Source organism: Apteryx rowi, unplaced genomic scaffold (genome assembly GCF_003343035.1).
Source record: "Apteryx rowi isolate R43461 unplaced genomic scaffold, aptRow1 scaffold_668, whole genome shotgun sequence".
NCBI lineage: Eukaryota > Metazoa > Chordata > Aves > Apterygiformes > Apterygidae > Apteryx > Apteryx rowi.
Window position 1 is genome coordinate 253,551 of NW_020450947.1, and position 15,222 is coordinate 268,772.

The 15,222-nt window shown below is 43.2% G+C and overlaps 2 protein-coding genes across 8 annotated transcripts in view; both read left to right on the forward strand.

The window, feature by feature from the left end:
- Positions 1-11,999, forward strand: part of NUTF2 (nuclear transport factor 2) — a 39,556-nt gene extending 27,557 nt beyond the window's left edge. For all 7 annotated transcript variants that reach the window (XM_026085410.1, XM_026085415.1, XM_026085412.1 and 4 more), the window contains exons 4-5: positions 3,425-3,523; positions 11,469-11,999. In XM_026085410.1, the coding sequence (XP_025941195.1) occupies positions 3,425-3,523; positions 11,469-11,582 (213 nt within the window). In that variant the 3' untranslated portion in view covers positions 11,583-11,999. The remainder of the gene's footprint in view (positions 1-3,424; positions 3,524-11,468) is intronic.
- Positions 12,000-14,337: 2,338 nt separating this feature from the next.
- Positions 14,338-15,222, forward strand: part of EDC4 (enhancer of mRNA decapping 4) — a 39,955-nt gene continuing 39,070 nt past the window's right edge. Inside the window, exon 1 of the mRNA XM_026085394.1 lies at positions 14,338-14,485. Within this exon, the coding sequence (XP_025941179.1) occupies positions 14,407-14,485 (79 nt within the window). The 5' untranslated portion in view covers positions 14,338-14,406. The remainder of the gene's footprint in view (positions 14,486-15,222) is intronic.

Consider the following 15,222-nt stretch of genomic DNA (forward strand, 5'->3'; position numbering starts at 1 on the left):
CATGGTGGATTGTCTTCACATCTCTTAGCAGAATTTTGTCACAGCGTGCACATTCTGCATTAACCAGACTTATCCAGAATCTCATCCCGTAAATAAGGCATTCTTAGATTTAGCGTGCTGAGTATTAACAGGCCTCTGCCACAAGGTAGGCAGTTCAGAAAATAGGTTGGTGTTTTCAGGTAGTCTAGGAAGTGGAATGTGTTTATGCAGCACAGCCAGCTCCATCAGAGAAAGCCAAGAGTGCCCTTCCCTTAAGTGAGATTGCAAAGAGGATGGATGCTAGAGAGGATAGAATTTGCTTCTCATGCCCCTTGTTTAGCCTGCTAAAATACCAAGCACTTCTTGCCAGGTGTGAGTTTTTAAACTACTTGACAAACTTTATTTTTTCAGAATTTGTCTTATCTGACTTCAAGAAAGGCTTTGGAAGCCCAGACAAGTTCTCAAAGAGGCTGAAAGCTTTGCTTGTTGTATGGTTTTGCATTTGTGTTAGTCACTTACATTGTACTATACATCTCAAGAAATGCTTCAGTACAGATGCATGTTCATCCTTTTGAGGGAGTTTCCCTCTATCCTTAAAAAAACAAACAAACAAACACCCCAGTGATCTTTCCTATTAGCTGATTCTACTCTGTCCAGCAGGATTTTTCCCCCCTGGGTCACAGGAGAAATAGTTTACTCAGCTGGCTGACCATTGGGGTCACTTTCTCTGCAGGTGACATTCAGATACTTGAAACAGGCATCACCTTACCCAACCTTGTCTTCAGTTTGTGTCACTGCTTTGGGGGGCCTTGAGGGAAGGGAGGTCTTTCCTTCCTCCCTGTTTTCTGTCTCTAATCTCACCTCTCATTGGCATCTCATCACACTGGAAACTGGGTTCTGGGTACAACCACATTCATTTCAGTTCAGCCCTCTATTCAGCCTTTTTAAGAGACTTTTCCTGCAGAACTTGTTCAACAGGAAGTTAATGTACTGAGGTAAGACCAGGTTTCACAGTGCTCTCACTTTTGTCTAAGGGAAGGTGTCCAATGTCTAACTTGTATGTTCAAGTTCAGAACAGTGACCCTGGAGAATCTTCTGCTGACAGTTCAGAAAAGACTGCTCTGCGGTTTTTTGGGGTTACAGGATGTCTACTCCACATTATAAACAAATTGGCTCATTTCTCTTCAGTTCGTGGTAGATCAGGATCGTTATCAATTTAGTGTACTCATGTTCAGCCTGTTTGTGGCATTTTTCATCTCCCTGCCTCCTCCCCACTGTGTACTCGCCAAGTCACTTGTGATGGCCACAGCAGACTTTCTCTTCATGTCTTGTCATGATTGACTGATAAAATTAAGACCAGGTTCTGTTTGATGCTGTTTTCAAGGCACATATATTTGTGAGTATTCAGAAATTATGACTGATCCTCACTCGGCTGGTGGAATTTTTGGGCAACTTGTAGACTAATTTGAAGGCTTACCTTTCTCCAGACAGGTAGTAGTGTCAGCTGTCAGCTTTGATTCAGCATGTGTTACCACAGCAAACACTAGGGCTTGCTTTCCTTTCTGGCCTCTCCCACTAGCAAATATGTTAAGTGTTCCATACCAAACTTCATCTCAGGACCAGTGTCTTTGGATCTCTATTGTCTGTGTATGAGCATAATGCTGCTTACTCTTTGGGTCATCATTCCCCAGCCTTCGAAACATTCCTGTTCTGAGAGCTCAATTGTATCAGTGTCTGCAAGCAAGTACTTAATTATCCCCTTCCAGCATTTGTTGTCTGATTGCAACAGATGGGGCTCTTGGTAGTTGGAACTTGCTTAGACAGTTGACTCAAGGTCATGGTTCTTTGAAGAAGTGCAATCTCTGCAGTAGTATTCTGGACCTCCATCCGTTCAGACCACATTCAAGTCCTTGTGAATGCAGGTGATGACTGATAGCTCGTGCTGCATAGCACACTGCAGTTCCTAGGAACCAGCTCCTCCTACTGTGTTAGGAGGCACTGAAGCTGTGGCTCTCGGACTGTATTACTTATGCTGTACCCCTCCAGCTTTGGATCTGAGGCAGGAGGCTGGGTCTATTTCAGCAGATGTCTTTCCTGAGTGAGGGATCCCTTGGCAGATCTGTTTGCAGTCTAGGCCAAGAGGAAACATTGCAGACTTTAATAAAGAGTGTTCTTCTAATGTTCCTTTGTGACTGGAGGACTGTTCTACGCTCTTCCTTTGCTTCCCCAGGTCTTGATTCTTCCAGAGTTTTCTGTGTTCTCTATTAGCCAAAGGATTAGCTTCCTGATACCCTTCCTGAAGCCTTACGCTTGTAGGGCGAAGTCTAAACTTCACATCCTTGATAGCAGCAGAACTCTTGTCTTCTGTTCTTAGACCTAGGCCTTCTATTAAGTCTCTCAGGCTGGCTCTTTCCACTGGAGGGAAATGCAGTGCTTGTCCAAGTGGATATTTGGATATGTCTCAACTTGTTCTGGAATTGAGAAAGTGGAGCAAAGTGGTCAGAGCACATCCTACAGGTTCAAATGACTGCATGCCACTGCCCTGTGTGACGCCTTGACTCTGGATATCAACTCTGTGATCACTTGGAGCTCCATCCATGCTGTATTGCCACTTCCATCACTAATGCGGCATTTGATAGATCAGTGTCAAAATTGTGTTTGTGTGACAGGACTCTGAGATCCTCGAGGTATCTGTGTTCACAGCTTGGAGTCATCTCTGGCTGGAATGTGAATGTGGCCTAAGTTGAAAGAGAGAATTGTTATTCGCCAGTGTCTGGTGTTTCTCAAAGTGTGTACTTCACACTTAACTCCAGGTGTACTCACAACTGCTACATAAGCATGGAAAGCTTTTTTCTTTTCAGTATCTGTCTATGGTTTGGTCTCCTCCTTGCCCCTGCTCCTGCCTGGCACATGGCAGAGATGCCTGTCACCATTTCAGTTCCCCTCAGACACTGCTATCTAGGAAAGAATCAAAGGGAAAAAGTAGATATGTGGATTTCAGGTACTGAACACGGATTCTTGGTCAGCCACCTTTCCTTTCTGTTCATAGCCAATTTAACGGGGAAACATATTTGGAGTTGCCTGGTAAATCCCACATATTGGGTCACATCATCTTAATACTGTTCAGAGCACAGAAGTTTTGTGCTTTCATCATACAAAGTTTTAGCTTGTAGATGAGCGGAAGCTCTTATGGCACAGTATAATAACACTAGGAAAAAAGTGCTACTTAATGTATGCGGTGACATACTATTTTATGTCTTGGTGCTTTAAAAACATGTAACTGTCACGGTCAACCCAGCTGAGCAGTGTTGAGTTGCAACAACTCTCCCTGCAGTACTGCCAAAATATTCTAATTCTTCAAATGTTAATTTTTCTTGATCTTTTGGAAATAAGTTAAATTATGCAATGATTGTACATTTCCTCATTTTACTTTTTTTCATTGTAGAGCCTTCCTTTCCAAAAAATACAACACAGCATCACAGCACAAGACCACCAACCTACACCTGACAGCTGTATACTCAGTATGGTAGTGGGACAGCTTAAGGTAAATTCTTTCCATTACAGGGTAACAAATGCTTATGTCTTTTTTTTTTTTTTTTGTAGAACACTAAATCATCTGATTTCCGAAAAGCTTAAAATGTTCTCTTGGGTGGGGAGGGAATACTGGTAAGCTTACATTGCAACATCGTTCTTCTGCTGTTCAAGACTGACAAGAAACTTCCTCTCTCAAGATAACTAGCACTAAGTAAAAATGTCCTGTAACCTAGCAGACATTTCTTCTTGTCAAGCAAAGCACCATGGCCTTTACTGTGTATACGACTATAATACAGGCTCTGAAGACATCAATATCTTCCTTACTCAGTTACAGTAAGGTTTCAGTGTCCTCAGTTGCATTTAAAAGTATCATTATAGTGTTCTTGGACACTGTAAGCACATCTAGTTTAGTGTTCTTTCAGCCCTTTGAAACACATGCATCATGCATTGTGTTGTGATTCAGTAGCCTTTTTTGTTAGCTGACAACCCTTCAGTAAGATCATGCTTTCCCTTTGCTGTCATAGGACATAAGAATAAAATTCTGGTGTTAATGCAGTAGTCTGTAGTCAAAACTGGGTCAACAATGGGAATGTTGCCTGTGAGCTGAAACACTTAATGTTGAAACAGCTCCTTCTTGTGAAGAAGTTGGATCACTTTTCAGACTGTAATATGGTTGCATTGCTGTTTAAGTTATGGTACTGAACAGGATAAAATTACCAGTCTCCTGTTCTTCTGAGGAAATGTTGCATCTTCAATATACCAAGGCCACAGACTTGTAAGTTAATAAGACTATTAACAAAAGAATTTGTCCTGGGATCTGCAAAGTCTTCTGCATGTAAAATCACTTACAGGCAGAACTTGCCCACAGTGGGGCAGTGTTTGTTTTAAAAGTGTGAAATCACCATAGACCTGTCAGAGTTAGTCTTTTCAGGGTTTGGTTCAGCCATGCTGTCAAGTCTGGATTCTGAAACCATCCAATCTTTAGAGCTACTTTGCTCAGTTTCTCCTAAAATTGCTGCTTAGACTTCCTTTTTCTGCTAACTGTGAATGGCATTTCTAGGATCAAAGCCTTCAACCTCCCACAGAATGTTCTGTTAGCTAGGCAAACCTGGGCCTGAAAGTTTGAATCTGCTTGCGTCCTCAAAACGCTTAGCTGGCCTTCATCATTCCAGGCTGGCCAGTGAGAAGAGCAGTTCCCAGTGTATTGCATCCACTTCTAAACCTAACATAGATAGCTTTGGTTCTCAATAAAGTTGCTTCCTAGCCGCAAGTTGGATTCCAGTTTTCTTGTTGCTCGCTCCTGCCTGCACATCCTCTGTTGAGGAAAGACAGCCACACGTGGCCACGGAAAGCACTGAATTCCGGGGCACGTTTGAAGTCGGGCATGCGCATCTCATCCCTCTGAGTTTTGGGTGTGCACAGAACTCAATGATGTGACAGAGGCACATTTTGACTCAATGTTTTGGACTGGACACAGCTGCAATGGTTATGCACTGTCATGTTTTTAAGGTTATTTGCATAATCATCAAACAGATTGCAGCCTGCAACAGTGATTCTGTGTTAAATCCCATGGCAAGAGATGAAGCTCTTAAAGAGATTCTGTAAAGCTTTGGGATATTCTCATGCTGTAGTATGGTCATTAGGCTGGTAGATGCAGTCTGGGAGCTTTCCATAAATACCATTGCTTGGAGCAACATTTCTTACTGTGCCATTTTTATCCTCCTAACTATTTCAACTTGCTGAGCCATACCTGAGTAATTCAGGGATCACATCATGGTGCATCTACTTGGAAAGAATATGTTGGATTAAGCAGAATATTCACTGTTGTCATGACCATATATAACCCGTTTGTGATTTTTTTAGTTGGAGAGGCAACTTTCTTCCATTCCTCACATGTGTGAGGCTTCAGTCTTGGCTTCAGAAAGCAGAGTTCAATGCTTGGGATTGCTGCCTCTCACTGAGGAACTGTCCAGAAGTTCTAATTTGAACTTTCTGGCTTTTTGCTTCTGCCTTGTGTGATACTCATTGTTGCAGCTGGACAAATGAAATAACCAGTAACAGTTTATAACATGATGTATATGGTAACCACTTCTGTTAATACATGAAACTGGTTGTCACATGCAGACAATACTTTCTTTTGTTGTGTTAATCTGTGTATGTTAGCACTGAGATGGACTAAAATGATTGCTATTCTAGATTCAAAGTAGTAACTAAAAACAGCTAGTTTGTTAGGCATTTTAATAAGTTGCTCATCTGTTGTTCAAATAGACTGTAGCATACAAAGGTGGAGCTGCATGCTTTAGTTATCTAAAGGTAGCCTTCTTAATGGTATATCTGCTCTGCACAGCTCAGGTTTGTTCATCTCAAGGCAGACTTAGAGATTAACTCACACAAGAAGGGGACTTTCAGGACCCTCAGTAGCAGAGTTTGAAGGGAAAAGCCACATTTCCCACTTACTATTCAGTTATCCTATTCATGGATATCCTATATCAGTTATCCTCGCTATGAGGCCAGATTCTTGGTAGCTTAGTATGATTAACACATCCTTTTGAATCCGTTGTGTTTTTTTAAAACCTGCATTGTTTTATGTAGTGAAGGAACTTGCATATGCTTTTACTGGAGTAATACAAGAAAATAACTTAGGCTAGACATACTTGATGGTTATATAACGTGCCCTTTTTAAGGAGTTGTTCTTGGTATGATATTTGAATGGATTTTTTTGAAGTCTCTGAATTATTAGTCCTGAAAATTCAGCAGAAACTCATTCTTAAGTGAGTTGGGTGCATCTTGGCGTTTCTTCCTTAAACCATTAAATTCAAAGCTTGTTTTGTTTTAGGGAGAAGAAAATCCCAAAGTACTTAGAACAGAAGATCCTTTCTGCTTCCTTCTATATACTGTGGGATGAGCTGTTATCAAATTGTCACAAAGCCTCAGCTCCCTTTACTATGCTGGAGTAGTCCTGAAGAAATGACGGACCCAGGACTATTATTGTCAAACTCATTTCCTTTCCCAGAGTATTATGCTTTAAGAAAAGATGATGCAGGTTTTTGGGGGTCTTAAGCCTTTGGCTCCCCTTTTGTAGTTGTATTTAATTGGATCAGTTGAAGCATTACTGCCCAGTGACAAGGTCAGGATGTACATCTACCTCTGTGCTGCTCCAGTCTATAGCCCAGCATGCTAATCCCAATAGGAACTATAAAATATAACATCTTTTAGAGCAGGTAATAATCCCCATTGAGGGGATTGGACACAGCAGCTTCTTGGAGATGTTTGCTTAGATGCTCTATTACTCTCAGAGTGGATGAAGTCACATTCTTTAATGAATGTTGGGATAGTTGATCATGTTTTAATTCTTTGTGGAAGGATAATAAATATACCTCTACCGATTCTAATTCTCCTCATCATTTTTTGCTGCTATTTGTTGCCTGGATGCTTGCTTGCTTCAACGAGGAAGAACAAGCATCAGTTTTGAAGCCTCTAGGAGCGAGTTTCACTTGGTGACGCTACTTCACCAATATTCATCTAGGATGTCATGCAGTATTTCTAGTGTGCTTCACCTAGTAACATATTTCTCCTCCTGTCATGCTCAGGCAGATGATGACCAGGTTCTAGGCTTCCACCAAACCTTTTTGTTGAAAAGTTTTCAAGGTGCCTGGGTATGCACCAACGAAGTCTTCAGGCTAGCCCTCCACAACGTTTAACCTCTGCCTTACCTCTGTTCCATGCAGTCCTCGCTGTCCTGGCTGAGTAAGGAGTGCTCTCTTCTCGCTCTTCTGTCAGTTGAGCTTGTAGTGGCTGAGAAGCATGGCTGTTGCTTGCATATTCTCAAAGCAGTGTGGCAGATCTGGGGCTCTCCCTGGAGTGTGGATTTTGAAGTGATCATTGCAGAACTAATTGTGAATAACTAATTCTGTTATGCGGTGTTCCCTAGCCTTAAAAGGGGAAGGAAGTTTGCAACCAAAGTCTCTGTTTTTTGGTGGATTTTTTTATGCATGGTGAATACATCATTGTTTAAAGCTTGTTAAATGAGGAAAGTTAATATCTGAAGGTACCTGTTAACCAAAATAAATAATTGGCTTATCCTTTGAGATAAAGATAGTTATGAGTTTGCAGTTCAATCAACAGTTGCTACAGGGTGCTGGTGAAAGGAGAATAAAATTGTCTCTGACCAGTCGAGAGGAGAAAAGTTACATTTTTCTACTAGAGTAAGTTTCGGACTAAACTTGGATCACAAAGAAATATTATATCTAACGCTCTGAAATGGTCCACAGTTCCATGAGTTGAGGACTTGCCACAGTTTTGGGCCTGCTAATTCATCCAGTCTAAGGGCCTCCAGGTCAGAAGGAATGTAGAGAAACTGGTGAAGGTCCAAAAGAGGGCTGCCAAGGTGGCCAGGGTTCTAGAGGGAACTGAACTTGTTGAGTCTGGAGAGGAGGCAGTGCAGCGTACAACTGCCTGAAAGAGAGGTAGCTGGAAAGCAGTTAGCATACTTTCAGTACTGGCTAATAGTTTTCCTGGTGGTGCCAGACAGTATAACAAGGAACAGTGGTTGCAAACTACAGCTTGAGATGTTCAGATTGGACACACAGGGAAGATTTTTCACCAGAAGGATGAAACCCTGGGATGTTGCTTGGAGAGATTGTGGAGCCTCCATTGTTGGATGTTTTGAAGACTCTGCTGGACAAAGCTGTGGCTGATATGATGCCTCTGATAGTCCAAATGTGAGCAGGAGGCTGGACTGGAGACCTCTGGGGCTCTTTCCAGTCTGTAGTTTTGATCTCTATTCAAAGATCACGTGGCATGAAAAAGAATTTGAACTGCATGTAGGAAAGTTTTGTGGGGAAAAAACAAGCCCCTTGTATTTATAACCTGGGTCACACCTGGAATGCATATATTGAAATGATACAGATGAATTTGGATTGGAAAGTAAAGGTAAAGGGAGTTTCAATGAGGCTGCTTGAGATGTGATGGAGAGCTGAAATAAAGAGATTGCCTTGTAGATCATCTCAAGTAACTCAAAGGATGCTCTTTGTCAACAGTCATGCAATTCTGGCTGAATTCTTGGGCATGGTGGTTCCTCTGTGCTGTGAGAACTTCTGTTCTGTGCTGTGAGAATTTCTATGAAAGAAATAAAGCTATAATATGTGACTTCATTGTGTGAACTGACCATGCGTAGAGCAGCAAGAGGAAAGAATTCCTTTTCTTTCAATCTCTTCCATTTACCCAGTCCTGAACTAGGAAAGAAGAAATTCCCCTCAAGCCAAAGTACTAATGACTACAGTGCAGCTAGGCTTACCACAGATTGAGGAAACATACCCCGAAACTAGTATGATGATAATCTCTCACTCAGTAATGAGCAAGCTTAAATTTAGTGGGGAAAACTGTTTTTCTGACTTCTAGTAGGTCCCTCGACCTAAGAGGAGGAGGCCAGAAAGCAAGTGATAGTATATTAAATGCTTATTAATAGTTGTGATTCAAAGTGATCAGAGCTGAACAGATTCTGCCTGGCTGTAGTCTGAGCCCAATCTAAGCCATTAGAAAGGAGCTGGCATGAAGATGAATTCATTCAGACTTGGTCAAAAAGGTTAACTTTAAGATGGCTTTGCAAAGACATGTCAAACTTAGGTGCACAGCGCTCTGATATTCTTCAGTTTTGTTAAAAATTCCTTTAAAATTCCTTTTAAATATCCATCATTAACTTACCTACTACCAACTATTTAGCAGTAGTGGGACCTTACTACTACCCGCGTTTTTCAGTGCACAAGCTACCTCTCCTTTCTGGGAAGATCTAATGCTGATAGTATGTCCTCTGAAATACCTGGTATGTCTGCTGCCATACGTACTAATGAACTAGATGGGTAGCTGGTCTAATCCAGCACAGTTGCTTGTGTTCACATCAAGCTAGCTATTATGGAACCTCTGCCTAATGGAAAAAAAGACTTTATCAAAGTGACAAAAGGCTACCCAGTACATCAGCCTGTAGAATAGTGACTGTGTTAGCACTTGGCTTGGTTCTGGGATTTTTTTTTCCATGGATTTATCTACTCAATGCTTATACTTCTGGTCTCATTTGGTGCCTTCTTATTTTTTGGCTGTAGGAAAGTATTTTCCTTTTCACTTTGTCCTTCATGTTTTATAGTAGTTCGATATATATTACCCTTTCTCCCCACCCAGTCATGTTTTCTGCAGTTAGAGTTGTGCTTAACTTACTTTCATCAGTAGGAAACTGTGGATCATCTTTCTTGCCCTTCTCTGGCCATTCCTTATTCTACTGTTTTATAAGTGATAAGAAATGCATGCAGGATTTGATATGTGGGTGCTCTGTGCATTTATGTGGTTGCATAATTATGCATTTCTACTCTGTTTCATTCCTAATAACTGCTAACATTTTGTCTTGATAGCTGTTGAGCTCTGAGCTGATGTTTCCCCCCGAAACTGTCCATAATGATTTCAGTATCACTTTCCTGAGAGGCAGTAGCTAATCTTAGGGCTCTTTTTGGTTTTCCTCCATGGATTAGCCTACACTTACTGATACTGCATTTCATCTACCATTTTATTTCCTAAGCAGTTGTCACTATGAAATCCTTGCGGTCAGTTTTAGATTTGAATGCTCCTTTTATGCTTTAGGTATGCACTTGATCCTACCAGTGCTCCAGCAGACTTCCTGTTTCCAATGTAATTTATGTCCTTAGCAAGTTGCTCCTTGGTTTGTTTCATAGTTAATTCATCATTTGTGTTCTACTCCTTTTTTTCTTCTTTTTTTTCTTTTTTTAAGATGATGCTTGGTTTACTTCTAGCAGCCTCCTTTGCTCTTTAGTCTTGGCTTTTCCATCTGCTTTTCTTGGTGGACTGCAGAGAACTCAGATCAACTCAAAATGCTGTTCATTCAGCATTTTAAGTGTTTCATGCATTCCTCTGGCTGCTGCTTTTTAATGCTTTAATGCTTTTTTCACTTTTTTTTGAAGTTTAATAGTTATGTGCTGAAAGATTAAAGCTTGAATTCTCTGAAAAATAGTGAATAGAGTACGTTATGGTCAGTATCAGAAGGTTCTTTTTGTAGCTAGGTACTGTGTACTGTTCAGAATTAAATGCTATTGTGTGATCTCCAGCTGATTTGAGAATCGATTATTTATGTTAGGTTAAGGCTTTAACCTCTGCATGATGTCACTGAGGAGACTGGTAAACATTAGATGGGAGGACTAGTCTCTCTAATACTGTTTTCTACTGCTGTAATGTAACACAGGCACTACAGCAGTTAGGGACTATAACCCCCCTAGCTGAATTGTCAAAGGCAGAAGTTGAGGCACCACTACGAAGATTCACTGTGCTAGAACATCCTGTCACAGCTACAGCAACTGTTTAACTCATTTTGAGCTGTTCACGTACAGCAGAAATACAAAGTACTACATGGCTGGCCAGCTGTACATGCTCTGGGAAAGATTTCAAAAGCCTAGATCATTGCAGAGTTCATTCAGGCAATATTACTGATACTGACTCCTACAGAAATTCCCTTCAATGACACATCCATACTACAGCAATTACCAACTAATTTTTAAACACATTAATTGTAATTGTTTTACACATAGTTTCTAGGCTATGGCTCACAGGAAATTTGTCGCTAAACACAATGAGGCAGGCCTGAACTTATCAGTGATGTGAAGCTGCTGGAATGAGACATCTGCAACAGTCTTCCAGAAAACCCCAACAAAATCCAGGAGATTCAGATCCTATTGCAGGATTTCTGTATTGTGAAGCTTTAGGTGTTTGTTTGCCAAGCAACTTAGAACAGAGCCTCTGGTGGTATTAAAGTGTTTCTTGAGGTACTAGACATGCACATGACCTTTTAAATCTTGTTTTGAGTGTTGGAATGCATTTCTCATTTTTAAAAAAAACTTTTTAAACCTTTTTTCCCTCTCTCTCTCTCTCTCTCTCTCTCTCTCTCTCTCTTTCCACAGGCTGACGAAGATCCTATCATGGGATTCCACCAGATTTTTCTATTAAAGAACATCAATGATGCCTGGGTTTGCACCAATGACATGTTCAGGCTAGCATTGCACAACTTTGGCTGAGCTGGCAACCCTGAGGCACCCATGCTTTTTTTTTTTTTCTTCTCTCCTCTTACTGATATTATTCACACTCACGGAACATTCCAAATATCATACACAAACCTGCGGCACTGCAGAGCGTGAGCAAGCAAGACCTGTGACCTGCCCTTCTGCTGAGTTTACATTGTCACTAGATGAGTTCCTTGTGCATGATGTTTGGAAGTTAGACTTAGCTGCATTTGACAAAAGAAATTTGTGTTGTACCAGCATGCCTCGGAAAGAATTTATAATGCAAAAGGTTGCTGTTTATGTACTGACAAGATGCTCTATAACCCAAAGAAATGAAAGAACAGCAGCCTGTACAGCCCAGATATTGATTTGTTCAGATGTTTCAATGCTACATTACACAATAAAACCATGAGATTTTCTTAACAGTTTAAATTGTTTTTATCAGTTGGATATTGAGTATATGATACTACTTGAATTAGTTTGGATACCCTGTGTCTGCCTGGTTGGGAAATGTTTACAAACCTAAACCCCCAAATTGAAGAACACTTGAGACTTTTACCAGTGAAGGCTGTTCAGGTATGCCCTGGGGCATACAACTGCTTTCACTCTCCTTTTTAGCAGCTATTGTAGTGGTGGCTTCTGGCTCAGTTTTTCCACATTCTGCTTGACCAGTTAGATCTTGGCTGTTTTTAGGCTTTTGCCTTGGCAAAATACAAGATAACACACAAAGCTGACAGTCATGGCAGCCTGTATTTAATCTTCATGACATTTATTATGTTAACCCTCAAAGCTAAACAAGCCAGTTGTATCTTCTTCATAGGCAGACACAGCATGATACTTGCCTCCAGGTGTCTGAAGTACTTATACAGTCTAGTATCCTTGAATTTGCATCCAGCCCAGATGCCCCTGGGCAGGTTTATGCTCTACTGTCCTTTCAGCATCCCTTCACTATAATTCGAACTAGTTGATAGTACTGCATTTGCTGTGCAGTGTGGATGTGTTTCTTTTTTTTTTTTTTTCCCCCCCTATAATATCGTTGGCTGTCATGTATCATCCTGAAGGTGGCAGCATTTCACTAGTGGATAGATTTATTAAATACTCTTTCCAGGATAAGAAATGCCACATGAGCAGAATCATGTTTGCTTTACCTTCACAGCTGATTAAATAATTAGACCCTGACTTTTGAGGGCTTAGCATGTCTGGCTGCAGCCAGACTTTCAAAGTATGCTGAACTTGGCATTTCCCTTTGAAACTTTTCAAGAAAGCTGGGGATGCAGTGTGGTCAAGCTGATCTATTCTCAAATCTGGCTTTGATATTGAAATGGGAATGGAGCTTTTTTGAAAATTGATCTTAGGGTCTGCCTGTTTTGTATCACAACGTTTCCATATATTCCCAGTGTGCTGACTGATTTGTTTCAAATGAAGTACTGTTTTCCTGTTGCTGTTTATGTGCTATTGAAATAGCACTCAAAATTCATCACTTAGAGACTGGCGCTTCTAGTAGAAAGAGGCATTTTGCATGGTCATTGCTAGGCAAGGATCCTTCTGTTGTAGACTCCAGATCTAAATGAAATCTGGCTTATGAACCTTGCCCTGCAGGAGGATCTTGTCCACTATGTGCAAATAGTCCTCTGGTGAGTAATGAGCTCAAAGAGCCAAGAGAGAGGTTTGGTTTCAAGGAATGCTACATATTGCTGGTATTAGTTTAAAAGCAAATCTAAAATGAAAATCCTTTAAACCCTTAAAACTTCAAAGACGTTATCCTATGCAGTTGCAGCTAGCTTGGGGGGGGGGGAGGGGNCCCCTTTCTCCACAGAGTCATTCATTCCTGGTTCCTTACCTGGGGGAAGCAAATGCCAGTGTTTCTAAATCAGGATTGCTTAATGCTTTTGAGATCTGCAGGTCAATTTTGAGGCCCATGATATGTGAACAGGTTTGCTGCCTCTTAACTGAATGCTTCTTTCTTGTACCCTTGTCTCAGTGCAAATGTTAGACTGAGCCTGAATAGTCATGTTCCAAGTTAGGGAGCTTCTTGGAGAGGTGGACATAGCTGCCCATAGCTGGAGAAAGGGAGCATTACATGTGAGAGAATGTGGTGGGTGTTTTTTTTTTTCTTCCCCAAATGACCTGTCTTCTTTCAGAGTGAAACTTCTGGAATCCTCCCATGGTATTGCATGCGGTTTGGTTGTAATATCATATTAGCCTTGCTACCAGTGGTATTCATAGCCACATTAAAAAGATGTCTTAAGAAAACTCTGAATGTGGTTCTTGAAGGCAACAGGTCATCTACTTTGCAGGGAGTTACTTGAGGATAGGGAAAGGAGGAACATTTTCTTGTCCTGAAGAAAGGAATGATTTGCTTCCCTTCTCTCCTACTTAACATCTGCCTTTTAATCGTCTGAAGAAAGTGAGCCCCAGTCCCGGTGAGAGAAGGAAGGGCAAAGCCTGGTCCGGAACCGCGGGTGTCAGGGTGCCAGGGGCGGATCAGGGGCTCGCGGCAGCGGTGGCTCCCCGGCCCCCGCGCGGCTGGGTCGGGCCCGTGCCAGAGCCGTCAGTAGCGCTTTCCCTGACGAAGGGGACTCACTTCAGCCAGGCCCGCGGGAGCAGCGGCTGGGGGCCGCGGCGGCACGGACCCGCGCTGTCTCCCGAGGCAGCAGAAGCCCCGGGACGGGGCGGCTCCGCCCCTGCCGCGGCCGGAACGCGCCGGTCCGGCGGAGGTTTCCGCCCGGCGCATCAGCAGCGGGACCGGAGGCGGAAGTGGGAGCGGCGGGCCGGGGTGGGCAGGGGCAGCGCGGCGGCGGTTGCGCGGGCTGCGGCGGCGGGAACCGGGCTGGGCCCCATGGCCTCCTCCTCTAGTATCGACATCGAGGACGCGACCCAGCACTTGCGGGATATCCTCAAGCTGGACCGGCCGGGAGGTGAGGGGACCGGGGCTCGAGAGTGCGCGGGGAGCCCGCCGCCGGTGAGCCCGGCCGCCGCTGTCGCCGCCGGGGCGGTGCCGGCTGCACGGCGTCAGGAGCCGCGCCGCAAACCTGCCTTCAGCCGCTCGGCCAGGCACCTGTTCCTGTGGCCTCGCCGCTGCCGCTCAGGGCCCTCCACCCCGAGGCCGGGCCCTTTCCGCAGTCTGGGCCTCGGGCCCCACGCGACCGGAGCAGCGCTGCCGTGCACCGGCCGCTCCCTGCCCGCCTCCCCTGTGCTCACCGCCGGGGCGCCGGTGGCATCATTCTCCGCGGCTCCGGGCGGCTGGCTGTGCCTCTCTGAGGTAACAGTGAGGGCGGACAGGCGGCCCCGCTCACCCTGAACCTTTTCCCAAGGAGTGCAGGCCTTGGTGGTGAAGTTTGTACCGGCTGGGTAAGGAGAGGACTCCAGTGACTGGTAACTTGAATAAAATCCTGAGCAGGTCCTCACTTACAGGAGACAGTATCTGTTGCTGAACAGGGAGTGGGAGCCATTTGGACCCAAAGCTCACTTTTTCTAGCACTCTCCGAATTCTCTTTTCCAGGGGGTGTGATTGTCTCTGAGTAGATCAGCACAGTTCAGTTCTCAACTCAAGCTTCTCTTCGTTGTTAAAAAAGTTCTGGATTTTTTTGCAAGTTTTCTTACTGGGCCTAGTGCTTTGGGCTATTTGGTCTCTCTGAGATTAGCACTATCCTAT